General features: G+C 43.1%; 3 protein-coding genes across 3 annotated transcripts in view; 2 read left to right on the top strand and 1 right to left on the bottom strand.

Moving 5' to 3' along the window:
• The window catches only part of LOC143351621 (protein FAM135A), an 81,719-nt gene that overhangs the window by 35,792 nt on the left and 18,323 nt on the right, over positions 1-27,604 (top strand). The window lies entirely within an intron of this gene.
• On the bottom strand, positions 6,669-11,065 carry LOC143351570 (kelch-like protein 10). Its single transcript, XM_076783242.1, has 9 exons — positions 10,988-11,065; positions 10,333-10,670; positions 9,650-9,981; positions 9,242-9,420; positions 8,897-9,108; positions 8,071-8,406; positions 7,418-7,540; positions 6,974-7,141; positions 6,669-6,859 (listed from the first exon to the last, which is right to left on the bottom strand). Exons 1-9 carry the CDS (start codon positions 11,044-11,046, stop codon positions 6,696-6,698), a joined length of 1,911 nt encoding a protein of 636 aa, XP_076639357.1. The 5' UTR covers positions 11,047-11,065; the 3' UTR covers positions 6,669-6,695.
• Positions 12,460-26,446, top strand: LOC143347313 (uncharacterized). Its single transcript, XM_076776345.1, has 17 exons — positions 12,460-12,591; positions 15,566-15,686; positions 15,785-15,908; positions 15,993-16,099; positions 16,363-16,536; positions 16,675-16,829; positions 18,053-18,166; positions 22,481-22,595; positions 23,331-23,507; positions 23,579-23,724; positions 23,896-24,058; positions 24,879-25,034; positions 25,138-25,306; positions 25,378-25,484; positions 25,598-25,771; positions 25,863-26,014; positions 26,120-26,446. Exons 2-17 carry the CDS (start codon positions 15,594-15,596, stop codon positions 26,256-26,258), a joined length of 2,265 nt encoding a protein of 754 aa, XP_076632460.1. The 5' UTR covers positions 12,460-12,591; positions 15,566-15,593; the 3' UTR covers positions 26,259-26,446.

Here is a 27,604-nt window from a genome sequence, read left to right as displayed (position 1 = left end):
CGGCGAACGCCCTGATCGGCCGAGCCGCGCACATCGCCGTCCTCGATTCCGAGCTTTTCATCGAGAAGTTCCTGCTGGTGGCGGGCCTGAAGTATTTCAGATAAGGAACGGACAGCCTAGCGACTAGGCAGAAGCCAGTTAGGGACGTTACATATTAGCGTAATAGAAGAGGATCCTCGTAAATTCTCCGTGAGCGTCTACGATCGCGTTAGGATTAATTACCACGGACGTGCTGTCGACAATTGCCTCGCTCCGCGATCGTGCTCGTTCTTCTTCCCGCGACGAGCGTGAGTGCGATCCTGTTCGCCCGGTCGCGCGAACCGGAAGCGAGGCAGCTTCTGCACGGGACACGTTAGACGAACTTCGATAAACGTCGATCAGTTTTAGGCGTCAGCGTCGCCAGCCCCGGGAAAGCAGCGCGCGTCTCGCATAATCATCGACCATTCATCGAACCATCGCGCGATCGAAACCAAATGGACCTACGCCTGTCAAACTGGGCCTACTCGCGGCTCGTGTCCGTGGTTCTCTTCGAAAGAGGGAACCGGAAGGGGTCGTTCGACAGCGTGAGGGGGTGGTTCGATGCTGTCGGACAGGGTTTGGGGGGTTGTAGACGCGAAGTTTCTTCGGAAATTTATTGTAGCGAAACTGGTACGTTCGTGATTGATTTTTGTTTTATTAGAAGTTCAAGATGGCCGCCTTCGTTGTCGCTGACGCTAGGTTTACGGAATTCGTCGGATTTCAGACTTCTTCAAATTACAGAAATCGTATTATTTTTTAGCAATTTTAAATTCCATTGACGTAAGGAATACATATCCTAATTAAAAATAGAACATACGTATTTTAATGTACCTATAGGTACGAGGGATTTCAATAGGAATAGGGGCACGATGGATGCCCGTAAATCTAGCGTTGAGAAGGAACAAACATATAGGCAATAAGTTACGAATGTTTATATATTACGTTTCGAACATACCGAATGACTAATGGTATAAGTACGAGATACTTTTGTTTGAATCGTATCCGTGAATATCCTGAACTGAAGAAAAGACGAATGAGACTAAATTTGGGGGAAATAGTAGCAATAATTCGCTCTGCAACTCGTAGCTTAATACACGGTTCGAGCACGAACGAGATATTTTTTAATGATCCTCGACGTCATCGAGCCACTCTTCACAGCTGTCCCGACGAAATCATGTATCGAGTTTTCGGCCTATCGCGAACGCCCGGGGCTGGACGAGCAGATCGCCAACGCGTTGGATCGTCTTTGAGAATCCGTTTCGGAAAACCGTATAAACGCGAAACGAACTCGCGTCTTTTTCTGTTTGTATTTTCTTTTTCTTTTTTTTTTTTTAAGAATCGAGAAAACAGGGACGTCAAAAAAACGTCTAGGGTTCGGGTAACGGGTTACCCGAACGCTAGGAAAGTTACAAAACGTATGTCAATTGTTACTCTCAGATAAGTGTGAGTGCGTGAGGTGTGAGGAGCATGGATGAGACGCGTAATGAGAGAAAGAGAGAGAGAGAGAGAGAGTATTCTAATTTAAAAGCAAAAAAAAAGTAAAAATAAAAAGAAGAGAATGGTAAGTGCGGAAAGACAGTGAAAGTAGAGACGAAGTCGTGACGCGCGGACGATTGGGCATAAAGGATTATGCGATCGACGGTCGAGTTCGAGTGGTGAATGTTAGGGCAACGGTGCATATAGACGAACTGGAGCAACGAGGAGGAGAACCGAGAAATATAGTGGGGAGAAGGAGATACGAGAACGAACACAAGTGACTACCATTTCAGGTATATGAAATCCCTCCAATACTAGATCTCAATTGCTCAGAACAATCTAAATAAAGAAACAAAGTTATACATTAATCGTAATCGAGGCGACTCGGGGACGGTCGCGTCCGACGATCGCCGATCGTGAAATATCATCGAAAGTGTGGGAGAGAGAAAGGACGTGCGTAATTATGATTTCTCGATTCCCAGTAACGGATGAGGGGAGAGACGAAACGTCGACAGTTAAGATTCGCGGTACGATGCATGGCAATTTGATGTTCGATGTAGTAGTTTTCGCGAGAGTAACGCGTACAGTTTCTTGTTAAAGCCATTCGATCCGTTTCTCAGCGAGAGGAGCGTGTCTTTCGTTCGCGTCGTTCGACCTGGCGTTCGAGTTTAATTATTAGTATCGTAATAATTCCACAGAATTTAAATTGAAATCGAGGTCTCTATCCTTTTTTATTGATACCAGCGTTAACGTTTCCCTAGGAAAATGTTCACCGAATGAATTCTATTTTGTTAAAAGTTGCTCGACGCCATGTTGGAAACGATTCGAAACTCCCGCCAGGTGGAACGCGTTCGAATCATTACACGCGACACCCTTTCGTTCGCGATCATTACTTTGCCACACAGTAGGGAAAATTGCACCGTTCGTACAGCGATTCTCCGCACAATATCGTTAAGCGTGAACCCATTGCGCCCAATGTAAGCGTTTAACCGCGCAATTGTATACAAAACGTACACGCGTGTACGCCTTTACACCGTAAAAAAAAAAAAAAAAAAAAAATCGCGAGACACACGCACGCGCAAACCTCGTGCATCCGGCGACGAACACCGGTATATAATCTATCGCGAACACAGTCTCGCGAGGACCATAATCAGGCACGCGACTTTGCCAGCCTGAAGAAGCTGCGAAGCACAAAAGTCCTCGAAACTTGTCTCGTTCGACCGTGTGGTCGCGTCGTTTCCGGTTCATTTTCGCTTTTACGGCTCTGTCGATAATTTTAATCGTCGAACAATCGTGTGGTTTAGAAACGAAGCGAAACGGGTCCGCGAACGGACGGACTGAAATATCGAAAGACTCGTTCAACACGACCGTTCTTTTACGAACTTATTTTTCATTTCGTACATCGAAGTCGCTGGAACGCGGTGACCGTGGACATCTTATTGTATTATTTATTGATTCATGCGAGAGTTGTCTTCAGAAATAAATGGTTACTAATAGTCTATTAGACTTTTGTAATATTATTGGTGGAAGTCTGCGCCTTCAGCAAGATCGGGAGCCGGAATCGTACGGAAACGCGTGGAGAAAGACTGAACTTTTGGTTCGTTGTAGTACCAAATTTTAATTGTAGCCTGGCGTAACCTCGTCGTTCTGATAGAATTGACTTGGCGTTTCAGTCGCCATCTTATACATGGGCGTGGAATACTTGGAAAGCTACACGTTTGTGTTTTCAGTGCACTGGTGCATCCTGTATCTGTCTGAACTCGTCAGTTGCTCTTTAATTTAATTCTTAGTCAATTGTTAAGAGACTGTATCAAAGATTCACAATTTTGTTTTCCACGAAACGGACTGGTGGCAGTTCTAGAAACATATCAACATTTTCACGATCATTTCTGAAAGCAGCTAATCGATTTGCTCCATTGAAACGTTTTAAGTCTCTTGTAGTCTTATTTATATCCTTAGACCCTCGATAAACTTAACGATGTACCTTCTGGTTGATATTTATCTTATCATTTGTACGCCAATTAAGATCTTGGGATCCTCCCCTTGTTAGTTAAATCTGTTCGACCCTCGATAAATATTACTATCAGTAGAGTCTCTAATCGATATCTGCCAAAATTCGTAGTTTGTTCATCAATTAAGTTCTCTGGGTTAATCGAGGGATTGGAAAATTCATTTCAACATTTTACTACCAATCTATTTCCCCAAACGACTAAACTAACGCGATCCTCGTAATATTACTTTGACCCTTCGATGGACCATGAAATCGTAGCTTCTGCAAGATGGCAGAACGGACGAACTTGCTTCTCTTTCGATTCTAAGCCACTCAATCGTTTTTTGTAACGCGTTTATAATATTCTGCGACCATCGACGAGCTCGTGTCGTTTTCAGCAGCCCGGAAGCGGAGGGACGATTACCACGTTTACCGGAAACGCGTCGTCGATCGATACGAAGAGGCTCGTCGCGGATCCGGCACAAAATGGCGGCGAGGATTCAACGAGGACGAAACCGTAGAAGATGCAACAACCCCCACGATCGAGGGAGCGCGTTTTTATTTTAATTTCTGCTCGTAATCGCCCTCGAGACGATTTTGTATCGCGTTATTATCAATAGATTCTATCGAAACACAATTTTCTGGGATTACTGCCTTTCTTCTTCTTGCAATCGAATGCAGACCGCCAAATTTTACGCCGGAACTATACAGTCGAACTCGAGTGACTTTGATAACGTTTCGTCGCTGTTAAAAATTTTAATGGAGGATTCTAGAGGCTAAAATAAGACGAAAATCAAGAATACCAATTTGTTGATGGAGGCTTCGTTAAAAAGTTATTAACGTTTAAAGTTCCGCCAGTACTGAATTTTTTTCTCGAAAATGCGCAGGATTTCGGGGGTATGTCTATTCACTAAAACTGATTGTAATTGACCCCCACAGCTAACAATATTTTTTTCAGAACGATTTGAAATATTTTAATTTCGTCGAAAAATTTCACATCTTCTCGAATTTTTTTCTCGAAAGTGAGCAGGATTTCGGGGGTATGTGTAATGACCAAAAAAGATTGTAATTGACCCCTGTAACCGAAAATAATTTTTCCAAAACAATTCGAAACACATGAAATTTCAGGGGAATCATTCATTCATGATCAGACATATTTTCGGTAAGAAATTTTTTTCTCGAAAGTGGGTAGGATTTCGGGGGTATGTGTAATGACCAAAAATGATTGTAATTGACCCCTGAAGGCGAAATTAATTTTTCTAGAACGATTTGAAATTTTTGAATTTAATTGATTTTCGTCTTATTTTGGCCTCTAGAATCCTCCATTAAAATTTTTCCCATGGGTGGTCGAACACCCTGTATATTATACACTACGAATCGTCTCGTTTTGGACCGTTTACGTAGAGTTTTGCTCGAATGGAAAATTACTGTGCACTGATTCGATCTGATTTGTATTCGTCTGTAATATATGTTTTCTCGGTGTCGTTTAGTCAGCTCGAGAACGAAAAGTGAAACGGAGCAAGAGGGTTGGCGTTTGAAGGAGAACGTTTCTAGTTGCACGCGCAAACGTCGATGAAGTAACAATAATGTATACACTATAAATAATATATGGATACATATGACAAGTGAATAAATCTACGTATACATAAACGAGATAGATTAATAAAAAAAAAAAAAAGAAAACTGTCTGGTATTGTTACTGTTACCGTTGATACGATGTGAAAATTTTACCTCAACGAGCTTCAATTGTCGCTTCGCGAAGCGAACGAGTAGACGCAAGGTTTTTTACTTTTAATAGCGTTGTAATTATAATAACGATCGCTGGGCACCTCGTGCCCGGGAATCATGTTTCTAATTTATAGCTCGCGATAGTAGAAGAACTTCTGATTGTCGTTAAATCTCGAAGATGCTATCCGTACTACGATAAAGAACGCAATTTTCGTTTATCGATAATAAATCTTTCAAGCGGCGAGATCGCTCCGAGAATAAAAAAAAAAAAAGAGAAATAATCGTTAGTGGTAAACTTCTGTAAATAATTACTACGATGGATATTGATTTCCCCATTTTGTTTCTAACGAAATTACGCGTACATCGTTTAACATTTAAATTATTATAGTTCAATATATATTATTAATAATAACGATGTAATTATATAAATAATACGATAGTTTGGAGGAGCGTTAAAATTTATATAAATTAATAATATTAACGATGATCGATTAAACGATGCACAAATTAAAAATTGTTTCGATTGAATTACTTATTTGACGCTGAAATAGGGTGAAATTATTGTTCCCAAAAGTTAAAAATCATTGAAACGATATTATTTGTATTTGCTGTTAATATAAATAAGTATATAGGAATAATTTTTTATAAAAGTTATTAAAATAAACTTTACTCTGTACCAGCGAACAATTTTACGATTTTTCACTGTCCACCCGACCAATTAGATTAATCTGAATTTATTTAATTCGACCAATGACAAGGCTAATTTCGTAATCGGTATACTTTTATTTGTTTAAAATAACAGACCAAGGCACATCAGGATATCAAGATACACGTGCAAGGACGAGGGTAAATATTCGCGTAAAAATAATAACAATTTGCGTCGTTCGATGAAAATCGATTAAAAGGAGGCAACGATTCTCGTATGCCCCGTGGATTTAACCGCGCAGGTGTATCTATGGTTTCCGTGCATTGAAAAAAGAAATCTGAACGAGTAAAAATTATTCGAAGATACGTTTAAAATGCGTGAATCAGTCGCTAAAACGTTAATGGATAAAATCGTTGGAAAGCCTCGCGTTTTCCGTCGCTTGTAAATTTCACGGAGAGTGTCCTATAAAAAAACAAAAAATAGGAATAAATAAATAATTTAACAGAAAAATAATACCCCTTACAAAACAGCGATTTGGCTAAAAATTGAAAGACTCGATCACGATTAAAATCCGCGATTCACGCGACATTTTCCTAAAACGTGTTACAAAAGAAAAAAAATTCGAACGCCTCCCGTATCTTGCACCAGTCGCCTGATTCAAAATTTATAACATTAAGACTTTGATTTTATATAATAAAGAATTTCGTCTCGTGCATTTTCGACGAAATGGCGATGCACAGATACCGGAGCTTTCGTGCCTCCGCCATTCATTGCGAAACAAATTTTTGTAACTCTTTTTTTTTTGTAATTCTAGACTATCTAATCGCAGAATTATCCTTAAAAATTGCCAACGCTCTCGGCCATTTCGTTCATGTCGCTTTCCCCTTGATCGTGGTCCACGAAGTTCACCGTTTCTTCTTCCTCGACGGAAATGTCGTTCGTCTCTGCCGCCCCCTCGCCCCCTTGGTTCGTTTTCTCCTGATTCTCGGACGACGCTTGCTCTGAGAAAATTTTTTCACACATTTTTCGCGTAGAATCGTTCCCCTTTCGTTCGTAATTCACGTACTCTCGATGTATTTCCACACTCGTTCGCGTAAATTTGGAAATAGCGTTACCTTGACCGAGATCTCGAGCTTTGCCCTGATAAGAGTATTCGCGTGCGTTGGCCAGACCCGCTAAAACGCATGCACTCATTGCACTTCGACTAAGATTCATCGGCGATGCATCGTACCACTCGTTGCTGTCCGCGTCGTAGCATTCTGCGTACGCGACCGTCGTGGAACCTAATCGTTTTCATCCACCACGCGCCATTTAATCAGATTCTAGCGCTAAATTGCTCCATCAATTTTAATTTGTTTCGTACGCATAAATATTTTTCCTTCCGGTAAAGAGAGGCTTTAAAAATTATCGAGTCGTTGATAGGAAACGCTTGATTCACCAAAGGAATTTATGCGTGAAAATCTTTTCAATTAGCTTCCTAATATTTCGAATTAATATTTTTTGAGAAACGATAGTTTGCAAAGTTAATATGTTGATCGACGCGTGATCGAATAGTTTACCGTTGAAACCGCCAACAACGAAAATCATGTCGTCCAAGATGGCCGTGGCGAAATTGCTCCTGGGGCTGAACATTTCTGGAACCGCGTGCCAGTCCTGGGAATGATTCGGATTGTACCGTTCCCCTGCGTGAAGGGAAGATCGATATTGTAACGAGACATTGAATTCTACGCGGCAGAACAGTCCTTAACGATGGATGCTTCTGCACGAAACGTACATCGAACAGAGTCGAGCAAAATTCTTGTACGCGTAAAAATTTTAATCGAAATCATAGGATGGAAGTACTCTGTGATACGTCAAGTAAAATATATTACTATTTATATTAATATGTATTCTCTTGATTCTAGAAAGCGATAATATTATTCAAATTTAAGGAATCGTTCACTATTTTATTGGAAAGGGGAGGAATTCAATATTTATGTATAATTCATTACGGAATTAAAAACCAACATACGTTATTAAAAAATAATATTCAAGTTTTTTATATATATAGCAACAAAACTCTAAATGAGTCAAATTGGCTCAGTCCGTGAATCTAGTGTTAACATACTCTATGTTCTCTGAATAAATCGGTCGCTTTTTGAAAAAATGCATAACTAGTTCCTGTGGCGGAAGATGCTCGAACTTTGTCGCGTAACGTGATCAAATTAATTACCGGAACTGAGTCTGATGAAACCGTCGAAGCCGCCCAGGGCGTAGAGACTGTCGCGGAATGCGACCAGACACATCCCGGATCGCGGATTGTTCATCGAATGAATGTAACTCCACTGATTGGTCTCCACGTCAAAGACCTCGGCGGAATTCAGAACTTCTCGGCCGTTGAAACCGCCGACGATATAAATCTTATCGTGCAGCGCGGCCGCGCTGGCGTCTGACCTCTGTAGATGCATCGACGGTATCATCTCCCATTGATTCCTCTGCGGCTCGTATCGTTCCCCGGAGCTCATTCTTGTGTGGCCGTTGAAACCGCCGAGAGCGTAAACCTTCCCACCTAATTGCAAACCGATTACGTTCCGAACGAACGACGCGACTCGTACGTCAAACTTTCATTACGCGCGTCGGGGACGACGATACTTTCTCCGTTAAATGTCCGTATCGCTGCTTGGATCAAGATGATTTCGCGTACCAGAAAACTAGAACTATTGCTTATTTCTACGGGATTGCAATTATTTATTCTGTGCGTTTCCCGCGAAAACAAAGTCTCGAACTTCCCGTACACGGAATCTGATCTACACTGTACCGATTCTGGTGACGTTACCCGCGCTCGCCGCCAGAGGGCTATGCTCTTAACTCTCTCGCAAGTACTACACAGTCGAGCGACTATTGAAGGGGTGGAACGAAACGAGAGGGGATCATTTTGATATCTTTTGCAAGCTTCTTCCATACAATAAGCCGCCATAAATTGCAAAAAGAGAATTCACAGTGGAGCAACTCTAGTAGACAAGGTTATGAGTAGGATAAATGACCCCAAAGTGTCTCACCGTGGGTGCAAACGCTGACGTAGCACCTGGAGTGGTACATGCACGCCCGTTCGTGCCACTCCTTGGCGATGGGGTCGAAGCATCTGACCGTGTTGAAGTGCTGGTTGCCGTCGAAGCCGCCGATCATGTAGATGAGATTGTCGAGGGCGCAGAGTCCGTGGTACGACCTCGGCGTGGCGTCCGTGTTCACTGATAGAAACCATCTGTCAGCTCTGGAGTTCACATTACACACGATCCCGGTGAATCTTGGCTCGGTCACGGGTAAATCGGCACGGGGATAAGATCGCAATATGCACGATTTCAACGCGGGGTAAACTTTGCGACGGGGGAACATTGTTCGATCACCTTGTGTCGTACGTCTCCATGAAGTTCGTCGGGGAACCGGCGCTCCAGCCACCCACCGTGAACAGAATCTCGTAGGGGATCCGTGGCCTCGCCAAAGGGTTCTTCAGGTCGATCTCGCCCTGCTTCGCGTCCTGCTCGCTCAAGTACGCGTTCGCGTGGACGACTACTTCCTGGCACAGCTTTGGAAAGATCGAAAGAATGAATTAATTGCGGGGATGGGGGGTCGAACGTGTTCCTCCCTGTGGATTGATTATTAAATAAAATAAATAAAAATAACGATGTACGAATAATAAGAATAACGACAGAAATATTGTCGAGAGTTTTGAAGTGGGAGATATTTGTACGATGCGTCGATGGAGGCCCCCCAGTCCTTTTTGTTCCGACTTTTCAAGATAACCGAGCACTCACTTCATCCTCCTCGACGAGCCTCCACGCGAGAACGCTGTTCGTGAAGAACGGGTAGCTCATCAAACCGTAGCGCACGCATTTCAAGAGCCTCGGCAAACAGGGCTTTCTTTCTTCCACGTTGTGCTCGGTCCAGGTTTTAACGGCCTCGAAAACTATTTCCTCGCTTTTAACGTTCAGCTCGTCGTCGCGTATGATCGCCTCGAGTTCCTCGCTCGTGAGCTCTTTGAATTCCGCGCTGTCTTGCAGTATCCGCTTAAAGTGATGACGAATGTATTTCCGGCCCTTCTCTTCCAGGTCGCGGCAGAAATAGTGACGGGCGAATTTAAAGATACCTAAGTCGTCACAATTCAGCAGTCTCGCCACGAAATACTGGCATTTACACGGAATGCGATTTTTTTATTTTCTTAACGATCCTTAATCTATTATAATAACGATAATTCCGTTTAAAGTTAAAATTTTGAAACAGGTCTTTATTATAGTCTCTAAATTCCAAATCCAAAACTGTTAATCTACGCTACTGTTGTTAAAAATTTTAGAAAAAGATTGGACCCTCTAGATCAGTGTTTCCCAACCTGGAACAATTTTTAATATTTTCAACGGTAATTAGAGAATTATATTGGTTGGAGAACTTTGATCCGGATCCTCAGCGACTATTCGAATTTAACAACAAATCGACACATTACCTAAGCAATTCTCGGGTCTTAATTCCTGCAGCAGGAACTGACAGCACAGCTGTACGACACCGAGGACCTCGAATTGATCGGCCAATGGTAACAATTGTTCCACGTTGTCCGCGTTTACGCTGCACGTGCCTGTGTACGCGTAATCGAGGATCAGGCTGAAAATTTCGCCGGGAACGGAGTCGATCGCGACCTCGGTGGTCTCAGTCTTCCCGCCTTTCAGGCTGTTGATGAAAAGCGCCTTGAAGTATGGACTCACGGCGGACAATATGGCGCGATGGACCGGGAAAACGTGGTCCCTGGCGCAACGGATCGCACCGTCGCACAATTGTTGATTCGCTCTGAAATACCATTGGCGCGAAAATATCCCAAATTAGCGTCAACGTGTCTAACTTTTAATAAAAGAATTTTGTCATGCTCCCATACATTTTTCTCAGTCTCTCTTTGGAATACAAGGATGTAAAAAATATTCTTTATCAAAATGAAATTGCAACCCCTCAAGGCTGTCTGCAGATTTTATAGAAATTGCGGGGTCGCTGATTTACGATTTAAATTTGATTCTCGCGCGTAAAATGAGGGGCTTTCCCGTGGACTAAATTAAAACATCCTATGGTGTCGTTAGGGCGCAGTACGAATGGGGAGAGTCGCGACAACGGACCTGAGTTCGGCCCAGACCACGGGGAATTCAACGAGGGCGTAATTGGATGGCAGACACATGCATTTCCTGACTCTGGTCGCCTGCTTCCTGGCGCACTGCTTCAGCTTCGTTGAGGAAACGACGGCTCGCGACATTCGGCTGCGAAAGAGCTTCCTAAACTTCATCCTGCCTCGGCCGTCCATCGCCTCGTGGCCGACCGAAGCGATCCTCGCGTCGCTGGCCACCTCGTGCCCTTATTTCGCCACCACCTTCCGGTTCTGCCTCCCTTCCGACCGATCCTACGTCCACGTATTCACTCTCGTTATCGATATGAGCCCCGGTACACCGGAGATTCGCGGCCATGACAGAGGAACGCCGAAACTTTCAGCTGACGGTTACCACCGAGCGACCCGGAGATCGAAACCCGTCGACCCTCGGCTCACTTCCGGTCGGTGAAAACCAGTTTTGCACGTTCAATCGTACGCGGATCGTTATTTGTGATTTTTGTTACCGTGCTCGCAGGAAGGCGAGAATATCATAATCTATTGCTATTTTTACGCCTGTTGCAACTGGAACTGCAATATTACTATCTCCGCTGTTACTGCGCGCGCTGCTACTTGAGCTATTATCGTTACTATTATTATTATTCGTTATCAGTATTCTCTCGTTTAGCCTATCGCGCAACTTCGTGGAAATAGTGTGTTACGCTCAACCCCTTACCGTACAATGAAGAGCCTGACTCGTAACAAGTTCTTGATGTCTTTTAACATACACGAGATATTCGTAAAACAAACCTATTCTTTTTCGTGATCATCCCTTGTACGAACAAACTTAAACAAAAACAAATAGTATACGTTCGACGAAGTATTTGAAATTAAATCGTACGTCAAGGGGTTAATACTGACTAAACGTGATTTATCGTAAATATTCTGAACAAAAATAATATTGCAAGTCACACGAATTCCGTCCTATTTGACTACCTTCCTCTGGTCGTTTCGAATCGTGACGTCATTTTCGGGGCCAGATTTTCGTCGATTTTCGGACCTTGCATAGAGGTGTCCTTGGAGGTGGCCAATTGTGCATATTGGAGATTTTCGAAACGCAAGGGATAGGAAAAGTTTATAATCGCGGCGATAGGGCGGGGTCGAACCGGGGCGGGAGAGGTTCGGGGCAGCCGTGGTCGGGAATCGGGGCCGCGAAACTGAACGCCACCACCGAAGGTTAAGGGCTGCCCGAGGACGGGGGTGGTGGGGTGACGGGGGCGTAGGGAGAGGGGGGGTGTCACGAACACGCCGGCGCCTGCACGCACACGGTTGCACGCGTAACGGACCAGCGTCACGTAAAAGTCACGTGGCACGCAACCGCCGCCAATCAATATCGGGCTGCTCGTGGGGTGTGTGCGTTTCACCGTGGGGCAGTGAAAACCGTCGGTGCAGCCAGTCAGTGCGTCCGCGGCCGTCAACCACACCTTGTCGGTCCAACTTTTACTCGCGACGATCTCCACGAACGACGCACACCCTCCGACCGTTGCCCCCCACTGAACCGACGACTCGTGTGCGCGTTCCCGTCGTCGCGGTCTGCCTGTTGCCGGACGCCCCGGGTTCCTCGAGCTGCTGCGATCGAAGGTACGCAACGAAAGCTTAAGGAGACGCTGGAGAAACGGCCGCCAACCTATTCTCGTCTCAACGACGAAAATAAACCGCCGAGGTTCGAGCCTCCGTCGGCTCGATTCGTTTCGAATTCACGGAAGGGCAATCGCCTGAGAGTCTGTTTGTCTCGTGTCAACGGACACTGGGAAAGGGAGCGTGGTCGACTCGTGCCGCCAAATATTAGAGTGCCCAGGGGTGACCATGTGTATCGAAGGGAATGCCCTTTGGGGATTCGGGTGACCAAAATTACTCGAGACAGTTTCCTTTTGTATGAAATTATGGTGAGGGAATCTGGCGCGTGGAATTTATGCGCGAGGATACCGTGAACTTGAATCGTTTTTCGCGACCGTGGTGCACCGTGCGCTCGTCGGGTCGATTCGGTGCTCTCGGGCGATCCGTGGATCCTCGATTAACGCGTTAGTGGCCGGTGTCGCTTGAATCCGAGCGCGACGCTTTAGCCTCCCATGAGGGAGGGGAGTCGCGTCGCTCCGATACAGGCGACGTTGACGTCGGTGTTTACTCGATTACGAGCGATATTAGTGTGCGTTTTCGATTGTATTCTGTTCGATAATGTTCCCGGAGGCTACTGGAATCTTGTATCTGTCGTTCGCCATCGTAGACACTCGAATTAGAGTAGATGTAATTCTATTTATACGCCTTGCTCCTCGAGAAATCCTCTTTGCCTAGATCGAGGCGAGTTCGATGATACAAAATGGGAGTTGATAACTGCCTAGCTTGTGTTATCCTTAAAGAAATCGAGATGTTACAGATATCTTACAAATTTTGATATTCCAAAACGATTTTCGATACCAGAAAATTCAAGATTCTATCGATATTGTCTGAAGAATTTTACTATGAATTTGAGATTCGCCGGAATCTCGAAGTAGGAAGAGTCGCGGCGCGAGGAGGTTGCAAATGGTGGACGTCTATGGTGTTCCCCAGAGGTGTCTAGGAATGTTGAGAGTATCTCGGGGACGTTCGATAGCCAGAGGCTTCTTCGCGACCGTCGACACGGCTTTGCCACTTCGGAGGATTTTTCCAGAGAACTGCTCGACTTTACCCCAGGGGGGAGGGGGAGAACTCGGTGGTTGAGTGTTTTCGAGGAGCGTAGGTGAAAGTCGAGAGGTGCGTGGCAGCCGGAGGTTGTACAGTTCTCTGGGATATCGAGCGATCGGAGCGTCGTGAATTTTTTAGATCGGCCCTTTTTGATGCTCAACGAGGGAAACGCGTTGGTCGGTTTATCTACGGCTGCCAGACGCTAGTCGGGGGAGATGGTGTCACGTCGACTGCAATATTAAACGAAGCTGCGTGATGCTGTTTCCCTCGCTGGGGCGATTCGCGCAAGAGTAGTGGAAACGCTCGACTCTTGGAATTCTCGATCGTCCCTTTTCACGCGGGACACGTACAACTCTTGCTTTCTCCACTTGTTCACATTTTTTCCACGTTACGTTACAAACTTTCGAATTCTTTACGTTACGATTTACAAAAATTTATCGTGAATTCTCGTACGTACATTGGAGCGTATCGTTGGTTAATGCAATTTAAATTTAAATTTTTCTTCGTGTCTTTTGCAGTCTTATTAACCAAAAAGAAAAATAAATTTCCAAGCGAGCAACTTTGTAATAACACAAATACAATTGCTTTTGATTTTCGTGTCTCGTGATCGTTACATCGTAACCCCTGGTACAGCTCTAGCTATAATTAACAGAGTACGTTTCCAGTATGTAAATCATGCGAAGATAAAATCTATGATTCATGCGAAAACACTGGGTAATCAAGCGTCGAGAACGTGGAATTCCACGTGCATTAAAGGAGCATTGAGACCTTTGTTTTATTATAGAAAATGCATAAGGCGACGTATACGGTTTGTCGACCTCTCGTATCGCGATTGACCCTTCCCTCAAACGAGCCATAAATATTATTACGAAAAATATTTGTAAATTTGTTAATTTACGATCTTGAATACGATTGTTAAATTCTGGTTTCACGTATGAACCTGGTTGAGCTAGATTTAAAGAATTTTTCAGTTTTGCTCGCGATTTGGGGCAAGAGAACAATTTTCGCGAACAATTCTCTGATGCTTGGAGGGTCTCGATTGGCATTTTGCGCCTTGGGATTCGAACGACCAGAGTTCTCGACGACGTAGTCGAGGAAAGGAGGCTCGTAGACACAGCACGACGGGAGCCTGGCGTCGAAGCGTGTGGTAAACGACGCTTTCGCAGCGGATTCAGTGAGTCATGCGCCGCCGCGTCGAGCATCGGCTCTTTTATTTCCGAGCTAGGCATCCCCATCGACGCCGGGAAGTCGAGTACGAAACGGTTATAACGAGACGGTGAAATTCGATTTCGCCCGCGCTGCTGATCACACGTCGCCACCAGACCGGAAATTGCTTAGACGCGGTTTTCCAAACGGATACGAAACGATCCTGGACCCTTCCGGGCGAAACGATCTCCCGACCAGCCTTTCGATCTTTCGCCTCGAACGGATCTTGTCCATTAAAAACGAAATGCCCGTGCTCTCGTGCAACGTTTCGAACGAATTGTAACAGTGACGGACAAACGTGTTTATTTAATCGTGCCGGGGGTTCCAGAGTTTGGAACGACATCGAGAAATTGTACAAATTGGTTGTTTTAGAATTAAAACGAAGAAACGAATAGAGTGAACGCAGTGACTGATAAAGAAGAATAAGAAACAAACGTCAGAGAAAGACGTGCATGGAAACCACGTGGCGATAAGAACGTATTAATACGAATTGTCGTGCTCTGTCCTTGGATTAATATCTTCTTATCGCCGCATAGTTTCGACGATTTTTCTTTCTACTTATCGACGTACTTAATAAACTTAATTGCTCATTGGAGAGACGTTGTCGGAGCTTCGATTAATAAGCGTGGACTGTTGGATTTAATCTGTACTTTTGGCTAAACGTGCTCTCGTGTTTTCGTATTCGCAGACAGAAAGTTGACAAGGGACTAACGAAGATGGACGTAAAAGGGCGAGTTGCCCTGGTGACGGGTGCCGCTTCCGGTATCGGCAAATCGTGTGCTATAGAATTATTAAACCAAGGCGCGAAGGTGAGTTACACTCGACTTATGTGAGTTATCTACGACTACCGAAAATATATTATTCGCGTGTTTCATCGTGCAGCATAATTTATACTTTCGTTCGCAAGGTGTCCGTGTGCGACATCGACGCAGACGAGGGCGAGAAACTGGTAGAAACCTTGACCACGGAATACGGAAAGGATCGTGTAATTTTCTGTCAGTGCGACGTCACGGACTATTCACAATTCGAGGGTACGAATTTTAAAGTAATTATTGACGTGAACAATTAACGAAAGTGTAGCCACGACCGTCATAATCGATGATTTCGACTTTTAGAATCGTTTCAAACGACGATCTCAACGTTCGGTCACATCGATATTGTCATCAACAATGCAGGGATCATGAACGATCGGTTTTGGGAGCTGGAAGTCGATATTAACGTCGTAAGCATCCGTCTTCAATTTATTAATTAATTTCTGTAACGCTGACGTTATGTTTCTTTCGAAAAATTCATTGATTCATTATTATTATCGAAGCTTTCTAAAGAGATAAAATATGTTTTATATTACCCAGCCATGCTTCAGAGACATTAACAACAATATTCTGAAATAAATTCAACATTTCTGTACGAATAAGTTATTCTAATAATTACTGCGTTGCTTTTCGCGCGTTGCACGAGACTTTTTCTTGAAAGGTATCATTTCAGAATGGCGTGATCCGCGGGACATTGCTGGCTCAGCGATTTATGGGAACCGACAAGGGTGGTCAAGGCGGCATAGTGGTTAATATTGGAAGCAATGTCAGCATCAATCCTTACGTCAGTGTCCCGGTATATTCCGCCACTAAAGCAGCGATCGTAAATTTCACCAGGGCTTACGGGGTGAGCAATGTCTATCGACGTTTAAATTAAAAAATTGTAAAAGGAAAGAGAATTTTCCCCCGGAAACGAATTAATTCTTTTCGATGCGATTTTCGTTTCGAAAGAAAGAATGCTCACGTTGTTATTGTTTTCCTCTAGCATCAATACCACGTGGATCTGAGCGGCGTGAAGGTGATGGCGCTGTGCCCAAGCGCCACTGACAGTAAATTGTTACGGGACGTTAGTAAACAGCTGCTCTGGGCTCGATACGAGGACGCTTGGCATCGCGACGTGGCCAGCTCGGTCCCACAAAGGTGACAATATTTACAAACACACACTACGAATCGCCAACAATATATTCCATATACAGGGTGTTCGGCCATCCCTGGGAAAAATTTTATTGGGAGATTCTAGAGGCAAAAATAAGACGAAAATCAAGAATACCAATTTGTTCATGGAGTCTTCGTTAAAAAGTTATTAACAATTACATTCAAAAATTCCAAATCGTTCTGGAAAAATTATTTTCGATTGCGGGGGTCAATTATAATCATTTTTGGTGAATACACATACCTCCGAAATCCTATCCACTTTCCAGAAAAAAATTCGAGAAGATCTGAAATTTTTCGACGAAAAAAAAAATTTCAAATCGTTCTGAAAAAATTATTTTCGATTGCGGGGGTCAATTATAATCATTTTTGGTGAATAGATATACCCCCGAAATCCTACCCACTTTCTAGAAAAAAATTCGAGAATTCGACGAAAAAAAAAAATTTCAAATCGTTCTGAAAAAATTATTTTCGGCTGCGGGGGTCAATTATAATCATTTTTGGTGAATAGACATACCCCCGAATTCCTACCCACTTTCTAGAAAAAAATTCGAGAATTCGACGAAAAAAAAAAATTTCAAATCGTTCTGAAAAAAATATTTTCAGCTGCAGGGGTCAATTACAAGCATTTTTAGTGAAGAGACATACCCTCGAAATCTTACCCACTTTCGAGAAAAAAATTCAGTATTGGCGGAACTTTAAACGTTAATAACTTCTTAACGAAGCCACCATCAACAAATTGGTATTCTTGATTTTCGTCTTATTTCGGCCTCTAGAATCTCCCATTAAAATTTTTCCCAGGGGTAGCCGAACGCCCTGTATATAAAAATTGTCGCGATTCCTACATTTTACCACAAGGTTTATGAACTCACGATGAACAGATTCTCTGCCACGCATCTTGCTTATCGCAGGATACGTGACACGCCATCTTATCGTATCACTTATGTTCTAATTTGAATTCATCGTCGCGAATGTAGAAATAGCGACGACTCACCATTTGGCGACAGTTTATTTATGTAACTAAAATCAACTCAAATTGATTTATTTTGATTTTCAATCATTCTTCGTACCAGTGTGTTCAAAAATAGGGGTTGTGATCTTCGAGGGACAGTTTAAAACCCAAGAGGGACTCGTTAAAAATATTTAAAATAGGCAAATTTTGTTCCATATCAATGTTTCGTTTAATAGACGCCATTATTTAAAACTTTCAGGCCCGAACACGTGGCAAAGGCACTGCTCCATATCCTGAACACCGGCAAGAGCGGAAGTATTTGGTTGGTGGAGAACGATCAGCCCCCGCACGAGATCAACTTCCCGAAGGACTAAGAATCCTATCGTCACGATTCACGTGGATCCTCCCTCGCTTGAATACAAATAACTATGCCGTACCATAACTGCGTATGTACCTCTATTATAGTCCAGGAACAGACTAACAAGGGACGTCCACGAACCCAGAGTATTCAGAAAATTTTTAAGAAAATTCTTCTATTTATTTTACTCGACTCTAAGAGTCGATAACAGGGATTCCTCGGTATTTATTTGCGTATTCTTTTCGAACTTTCGTTTCATTTCGCGTATTCTCTGAGAAAGAAAAATCTACATTTATTCGAGCGCTATGGCAAAAATAATTTTGTCAGAATTGTCAGAATTTTCGCGTTCGCGAACGTCCCTCGTACGACTGCCGTGCACGACGATCGCATCAGTGTAAACTTACTCTAAGGGGGTATCTCGCGACACACCAAAGATTACTGGGGGGCAATTTGTACACTGGCAAGAATACTTTTTTGTACATTGCTATGCGTTCCATTACACTTAAGGGGAAGATCGTTCGATAGGGGTCGCAGACGTAACGGTTTATACGATCGTTCGAACGATAATTCCAATATGGCGGCGCGACACGACCATCGATGTAACTCGAGAAATCGTAAAACGAATCGTTTCTGGTTATTTTTCCCATCTGTGGCCCCTATGAGAGGTACACTAGCGTCTACTCTGACGAAATTTCACTCGAATCTGTCGCAATTGGTGCTACTTCTCCTTCAGACTCGATTTTCCTTCGAAAGTCATTGGGTTCGGTAGAGATAGAAAAATGCAAAGGATGGTCGAACGAGTAGTGGCACGAATCGCGACGAGAATATGAAAATCATCGATCTGAAAACCCGATATTGCGAATCGAGAGTCGAGGAATCGTTCGACGAGGTTTTAAAACTCGAATAATAGGGGCCATAGGCGTAACGAATTTTCGTACAATAATCTGCACAATTGTCGTTGAACTGGTTTGCACTGTCGTTGCAATTCGACACTGAAGAAACGAGTTATGTCTATGACCCCTGTGAGAGGCACGAATCTATAGTCAGAACGAAGAAAGAATCGAGTTGGAAAATCCCCCACCACTCGTCCTGGCAGAAGGAATTCGCCTCCGTCGAACGATAACTAATGTTAGGATAAAAGAAGTAATATAGAAACCTGATCACACGACAGTTATCTAATCAAAGCAGTGCTATTTTTGCTTGCTAGTATTTTAATAACGTCGAGGGTACCGATTTTTCAAAAAAATTGTTTCATACGTAAACGTTCTCGACCTTAATCGATCATCTTCGGACGTAATGAATCATTTATATCGTTTGCGATTAAACGTAACATGTTTATCAATGCTACAGAAAATAATACGAACAATAAAGATACTGTGCAACTTGTATTATTCTGTCCAAGTATTATTAAAGATGTTTTGTGTAATTTTAGATGATCGATATAATTTATTTCGACGGCGATGAGTATGAATACTCCTTGGAAAATCGATGACCTTTCGTACGCGATAAAATCCGTAGGATATTAATTATCGCGAGAGCAGTGGCGTAACCCAGAAATTCGCTTTAATTCTCCCACAATATTAGAATAAAATCATAAACATTGGGAGAAAAGTAACCGAAAAAATTTGTAAAACAGCATTTATTACATTAAATAAAATGTAACGTTATACATTAAAGAATTTACATTTACGGGGAAAGAATACGTAAGATGAAAGAAACGAAACAGAGTTTAGTTACGCCATTGCGTTAAGAGCGAGTCTTTCGACGTCTCCCAAGACCACAATGCTTCCCTTCTCTCTGCCGCCAATTTATGGCATGTAACCTGCTCTGTCACCGTGGACAGCGTCTCTCAACCCGCGTTGCCTTGGAAATCTCATTCAAAGTCCGACAAGTTTCGTTTAAAACGATGGATGGCAAACAGTGGCGCGAATATCGACTTTATTTAGAGCCACTCGAACGACAATATTATAGTAAGTAATTAGTTTGGACGTACTAGATATTAATCACAAGAGATAGGTTGAGAGCCACTGGCTGCACGAAGACGACCAAGGGAAAGGTTTAACTGGGGAAGATAGGAACAGCTGCTCGGCCTTGGCGACGCCGTGGGACTTAGGGCCCCCTCGGACGAGACGCTCGTCCAGTGGTTAGCAATTAGTTTTCAGGATATATTTACATAAATCTGAAAAGAAACCTCATATCTTTTCATAATTAACGATAAGTACAAGATATCTACGATAGAATGAGACTTCCCCCACCAAGTTGATTCTTTCTCGAGTCCGACTATAGGGTGCTCTCGATTTTAAGTAAATCGATACTACGCCAATGCTGTCCACGATTCGAGCCCCTCGACGACTTTGTCCCCTGAGCTCAGGGCCGGCCTTAAGACAACATTTTGTTCAAGTAATCGATAATTAATACGATCAAGGTATAGCAATTTAATTATTTAGACCGTGAATCGTTATCTTTTCTTTGCGAAATATTTAATTCTGTAATGGAAGTTACTTCTAGTCCCGATTCGAAATTTCTGGAAACACTTAGATTAGAAATTTTACTACTGTTCCTTTATCAAGTATCAGAAGCGAATGCTTTCGATTTAAAATCTATTTTGGTGTAAAGGCAATTGTACTTGACTTAGATTACCCAGCACGGGGCCCAATTGGCTTAAAGATGGTCCTGATCGAGCTGTGCCCAACGGACACAGAGTGGGGGAAGGTCCCCGTGCTCTGGAACTTAATTGGACGGCGCTGTGCCGCGCGGTTCTTACAAATTTGTACGAATCCTCTCAGCTATGTATGTATTTGTAACACCTTTTTCTATACAGCGACACGAAGCGTTTCTAACGATGAATTTTTTTATACTTTTACTATAGTTTCGAACCAGCGTTCCCCAAATATTTTAACAATACTCTATAATATTCGCGAACGTCGAAATCTTGTCTAACGTTTGTCTATCGACAGACACTAATTTTTAACACTTCTTCGATCCATTTAAAGCTAAAACGATCTCGTCTAGTATTTCACGTTTCGTCCGTATTATTGAAAATTAATCGTCTTTGTCGTTGCTCGTCGAATCAACGAACGGAGGAACGAAACGATTCTATAATATTTCTTAGCGATTAATCACGGGCGACGATATCGATGAAAACGAGTCGAAGATTTCCTGAAAGATAACCGTGCTCGTAACTTTTTATACGAACTTTTAACGGGGATTCGACCAATGGGAGTGGAAAGAATAAGCGTAGGTTTAGATAGACGGAGTCGAGGCCTAAACTCGGTGTCTTCGACGCACAAAACACAATTATTACACATTTTAATCGTCCATTCCTCGATCGATAAGCCCTGTCCTCTCGTCGCGTCTCAATTTACCGTTCTACGAGGAACGAGCGTCAGTGGTTTCGATTTAACTGTTAGACTCTTACCGTTTCGTTTTCGAACCGGGACGCAACGAGAGTATCTACAGGGTGTCTGAATCGAAGGGCAATCGCACACTTGAATATAAACATTGCGTACTCTCAATCGACGTCACGGTCGATAGCTAGTGGAAATTGTTGGTTTTGTTATCATTTGCTCGGAAAATGTATGTTGCAAGCCTAGCCAATAAAGTGCATAGCTTTTTAAAAAATCAAACAAAGATATTATTTTTTATTCCTAACGAGTCTCGTTAATTTATTTATTTATTGTACGAAAATGGTAATGGGGTTTCGAGACTCCAGAAAAATGGCCCGGAAAAACACATAATTACGAAATGTTCGAAAATTGTTACGAAAAAACAAAAACCGAACGCGGAAACTGGACCGCCATATTTCTAAATTCTCGTTTCGCGTTGCGCTCGTGAATAAGTTCTGTTTTCTCGGTGACCTTTCGTTTAACGAATAATGTAAAGAAGGCGTTATCTTTGCAACCGATTTCTACCATGGCTCGTTACAATTATCGGTGAACAGCAGTTTCCAGCGGCATGTTAACGCGACACGTAATCTCGTTCGTCTCTAACCTTCTTCGAGCGAGTCCAAGGTAAGCTGCTCGAACACGATACTTTCTCTCGCGATGATCATCGATCGTTTATTTTTCTGATCGAACCCGGAAGCTAAACGATCGCGTTCTCCCATCCAGAGGTCCGTGGAAACTCGATGCGTGTCAATTTCACGCGACTAACTCGATCCGAGGGAAGGGGAAAAGCTCGAGACGGTTCTCCAAGAAGAAACAACCCGATGGACCGAAGATCGTTAAGCCCTACGACTGGTAAACTTCACGAGACTTTGCTTTGGAAGCGTGGCAGTTTGTTCCCCCACTAATTATTACTGTAAAATATATTTTTAATCCGAAATTGCAGCTCCGATTCGCCTAAACCGATTCTCGATCCTGCGTGCAAAGTGGCGGTAGTGGTGGGTGGTTCCGATGGATTCGGTTTTGCGGCTGCCGATCATCTTTTGCAGAAAGGAGCACGAGTACACGAGATTCGAATTTCGGAGTTATTTGGCACGTTCGCTGCCGCGGTGGTCACCGGTGACCGGCGCTTCGAAATATTCACGATAAACGAACCTTGATATTTTGTAAATTTTCTCATGGACGTTAGGAATATTATGAAACAAGGAACTATCGAATATTTATATTCGTTGCACCTGCAATTTGAAAAAATGTCGAGGAAAAATCAATATGGCGGTCAACGTGTTAAAAGAGCGAACCGAATAGAGAAACAAGTGAACGAAGTCTGTCGAAAGAAATAAATAGTCGATGTATCTTTCAGAGTATCGTGATCGCGGATCACGATCCAGACCGAGGGAAAATGGCGTCGCGGATGCTCTGCGATTCGTACGGAAAGGATCGTGTGCAATTTCTCGAGTGCAACGTGAATATTCTTTGTCAACTCGAAGGTTAATAAATTAGCGTTAATACCGAGAGTATATTAGCATTTATACTCGTTTATAATTATTGAGAATTTCCACAGCCACTTTGAATCAGGCTCTCTGCAAACACAAACAGATACACATACTTTTTAACGACCTCGACAAAGTACAATCTCCTGCAATGTGTAATAGCTCGGAGAAGAAGGAGGTATATATTTGTTCCTCGTTATTAGATATATTTCTATTAATTTCTATCAACGAGAAAAAAAAACTACTCAGCTATTAAACTTGGAGACTCGTAAGAATCGTGCTATTTCCGACGTAAAATTCTTCCAGAACTATATGTCAAAAACGATACGAGTGGGACTGAAGATATTAGGAAAGAATCATGGCGGTCCTGGCGGAATAATAGTGAATTGCGCGAGCATTTTAGGATTCATTGGCTGGCCCGAGGACCCATTCCCCATTTATTGCAAACACGAACCGGCTATAGAGGTCACGATGGACTTCGCGGTATGTTAAATTAATCGAAGATCACGAATTGATATTTTTCTTAACCCCGTGTGCCTCGTTTCTTATCGAAGGAGGAATTCAATATAGAAGAGACTGGTGTGCGTATGGTGGCTCTTTGTCCAACTAATAAACAGTTTCGCGACATAGGGTTGCCCTGTTTTCCGGATCCAATTCCTAGAAACCGTATCGAAGAGACGCCACCTTGTATACCAACTTCGTAAGTGAAGTTCTATCATAGTTTGATATTACTTTGACAGAGGAGTCGTTCTCTCTGCCCAATATCTCGTCGTCTAAGACAGAATCTGCTGAGAAGCCTGACGAGTTCACTAGCAGGCTCCGGGACGGAACGCTCGAATTATTCGGAGTAAAATGAGGTATTTCTTTGTAGAATAGGTCACATAGGGTCAGCTTTGAGCCACGTAATAGCGTGGGGGAAAAATGGAAGCGCGTGGTTGGTGGAACCGGCGAACAGCGTTCACGAAATTCCTCGATTGATTCATTTCCCCTCGAAGAAAGGCGAGAAAGTTGATCCCAAAGTCTACGAGGAACAAGTAAAATCGCAAACACGGCTTTCAAAATTTTCACTTTGAATTCTTTCCCCCCGATAACGCGAAAATAATATAAGTCAAGACACGTTTTAGTCGAAATAGGTATACGTGATAAAAAAGAAACTATTACGACGATTCCAGGTCTGCAGTATCAAAATAGAGCCGCCATGCGTCGATGCCTCCAAAGTCGACGCATCGAAAACCTGTCCACCGACGAAAGTAAAAAATTGTGAATCGAACCACGCGAAGAAGAAATGAAGTCTTACGAAGCAAAATTGGTAAAAGGAAAAAACAAAGATTCTAAAAACAGCATTTCTCATCTAAAGTTATCGTTTCGTATACAAATATAAACTCAGCAAACAGTAGCGATTATAATCAGCAGTTATTAATTCTATTCGCGTTATCTCTTTATCGTACAAATTTGCTTTTTGCCCGAGTCGAATCTATCAGCAGCGACGGATCTCTGAGAAGAAATTTTGAGAATTTTGTATCTAATAATTACGAATTGAAACATTGCAATTGTTACGGTCGTTCAATGTTTGTCGACGAATAAATCTCGTGATTTAGATTTTTAAATCTCTAAATTTAAAAATCACGTATATATAGTCGCTAGGTGCGCGCGTCGATCACTGAAGATTCGGGACTCGAGAGGCGACACGTGCTACACGGGTCGCGTCCTTTTTTTTAAACCTGTCTGTGATCTTTTTCGTTTTGGCCCGGCCCGAAACAAAGTGGGGATAAGGCTCGTCCTTAGTCGTTGGCCAGCGCAGACCACTCTGTTCGGAATCTAAACTAAGGCTGTTTTTAAATCTTCTTCTTCGAGCATCCCCGATACTGTTTTATTATCAGTCTAGAAAAAGTCTGTAGAACCTTTAAAAAAACAAGGATGAACGTGAAGGACAAGATTGCGGTGATCACCGGCGGAGCGAGCGGTATCGGTTTCAGCACCGCCGAGCAATTGTTGCATGGCGGCGCCAAGGTGAATTAGCGGGAAAATTTGAATCGCCCCGAACCGCAGACTCGCGGAAATTTTATTCGCGTAATCGTATATCGCGTCGAATGCTTCTTATAAACAATCGAATACAATTCTGAGGATAAATTGTACGTTTGTTTGCATTATTAAGCGCGTGGCGATCCTGGATTTGCCAAATTTGAACGGAGAGACCGCGATTGAGAAGCTCGAGAGTCAATTCGGCGAGGGTCGCGCGTTTTTCTTCCCCTGCGACGTTACCAGCCAGGATCAAGTGGACTGTGAGTGGCCAAACGTAATTTTTTAAAGAAAGTACAGTGTAAAAATTAATGTATAAGTTTCGTTCGAACAGCGACCTTTAAGAAACTCGTCGAGAGACTGGGGCACATTGACATTCTGATTAACAGTGCCGGGATCGCGGACGACACGAAATGGGAACGCATGATCGATGTAAATTTCGTGAGTGGACATGTTTTTTGTTCTTATTTTGAAACGTTATTAGAGACCATCGATCTTAAGATCTTCGAATTCGATTAAAAAACGCATAGTTTGAATTTTTTGTTTCGTTTTAGACAGGAGTCGTTCGCACGAATCTCGTTGCCATCGATTTAATGGGGAAACACAATGGCGGTAAAGGTGGCACGATCGTGAACGTGGCGTCCGTGGCTGGCATCACGCCTCAACGTTACTTACCGGTTTACGGTGGAACGAAGTATGCTTTGGTTGCATTCACATCCAGCATAAAAGTAAGGGAATCCAATACAATTTGAAAACGAGTCCGAGCATTTAATAGCCAAATAATATGTACACGCACGAATGACTTGTTTCTACTTCTAGTTTAGCTATAATAAAACTGGCGTTCGTATGATGCTGATATGTCCAGGCATGACTACCACGCCACTGACCGTAAGCAAGGGTAGAATTCAAACTTTAAAATGCATCGAATTCGGTCAAGACCTTGAGGAGTTACAAATGCAAACCGGCCAATCGTGAGTTGGATGAATAAACCTGTTGTCAAAGATTTTCATTGAATCTGTGCGTATTCGCAATCGGTGGAAATTCATATAAAATTAATTTCAATCGATCCTTCGCAGATCGGAGCACGTGGCCAAAGCGATGATCGAATTAATCGAAAAAGGAGAAAATGGCGCGACCTGTGTCGTCACCAATGCGGAACCGCCGTATCTCGTCGATATACCCACGATTTTTAACCTCACCTCGCGTCCATTGTAAAATTGACTCGTCAAATTCCCGTCTTATTTTGCAATCGTTCGATATTATCTTTAAGCTGCCCTGTGATTGTAAATACTAACGAGAATAATGATCTATCAGCGTTTTCCTATTTGTAATAAATCGCGACCACGTAATAAAAAAGCGCGGACGTGACATCAACATAGAGATTCTTGTAATTAAACTTTCGAAATGTTACGAACGATATTGTTTTCAATTTCATGAATAAATGTTAAAAATCAAATTAGTCGAACACTTTTATCTACGATTACTGAAATTGTGATCCATTTAAATACAAAAGAAAATAAAAGATACCGAAGCGTATTCTTTATATTATAATGTAGATAACAGTAATACCCATAATTTTCTATTATTATTTAAAGTGACCAAAAAGAAACCTGCGTGTTACGAACTTGGTAATTATTAAGATCTCTAATATAGAGAAAAAAATAAATTTTTTAAAAAATTGGGGGAGGAAACTGGGAAACTTGGAATTGGCGTTTCGTCCCGGGTCTGCTAGTGGACTCGTCAGTAAGGCTTGTTCTAGCAGACCCTGCCTTAGACACCGGGTGGTGGTTATCAGAAACACATTTCGATGATGATGTGGTTGGAAAGAGGAGGGATGTGTCGTGTCGGAGAGAGAGAATCCTTGAAACTGACTTCCGTGGGGGTCCTTCCTGGAGGGGAGAGAATGTCCATCACACCACCCCAACGGGCGTTCTTGTGTTGTGATTTTTGATCCGGGTGTAGTTTTTTTTTCCCCCTCTTCTGTAGACGGGGCGCGCCCAACTTCCCGTCGACAATTCAATTTCTCCTTCTTTGCGAAGCGAGAGTCAAGAGGGGGGCTGTGTGTTCATAAACACGAGGCTTAAAAACGGCACATAGCAACCGTGGATGAGGACGCAAGGCAGGATGAAATCACGAACGCATCTTGGTCAAAGGGCGTGGTGGTATTTTCCACACCGATCCAGTATTAGCCGGAGGAGTACACAGAGTTCTAGTCCTTATCTTCTTCTCGCCGAATACGACATTCCCCCAATTTAGCTAGGATTGGAAGAAAACATCACACACACACTCTTTCCTCTCACACCCGGCATCTCCCTGCATTGCTGAGAGTTGTTCCTCCTCTCGGTGCACCGATTTAGTTGTTGGTTTTGCTGCTGCTGCTGCTGTTGCTGTTGCTGGGCTGTTGTTGGTGCTGCTGCTGCTGCTTGCTCTCCCGATTTTGTCTCTTCTTGTACCCTAGGGTTCCTCTTGATCAACCCTCTATGAAAGAGTGAAGAGAAAGAAGGGAGGGTAGGCGGGGGGAGAGAGAAGGGCTGCTTGCTGCTGCGTTTCGTCCTGGATCT

The sequence above is a fragment of the Colletes latitarsis genome, chromosome 2, assembly GCF_051014445.1.
Source record: "Colletes latitarsis isolate SP2378_abdomen chromosome 2, iyColLati1, whole genome shotgun sequence".
NCBI lineage: Eukaryota > Metazoa > Arthropoda > Insecta > Hymenoptera > Colletidae > Colletes > Colletes latitarsis.
Note: the sequence above shows the minus strand (reverse complement) of the source record. Positions and strands in the feature narration are given on the sequence as shown.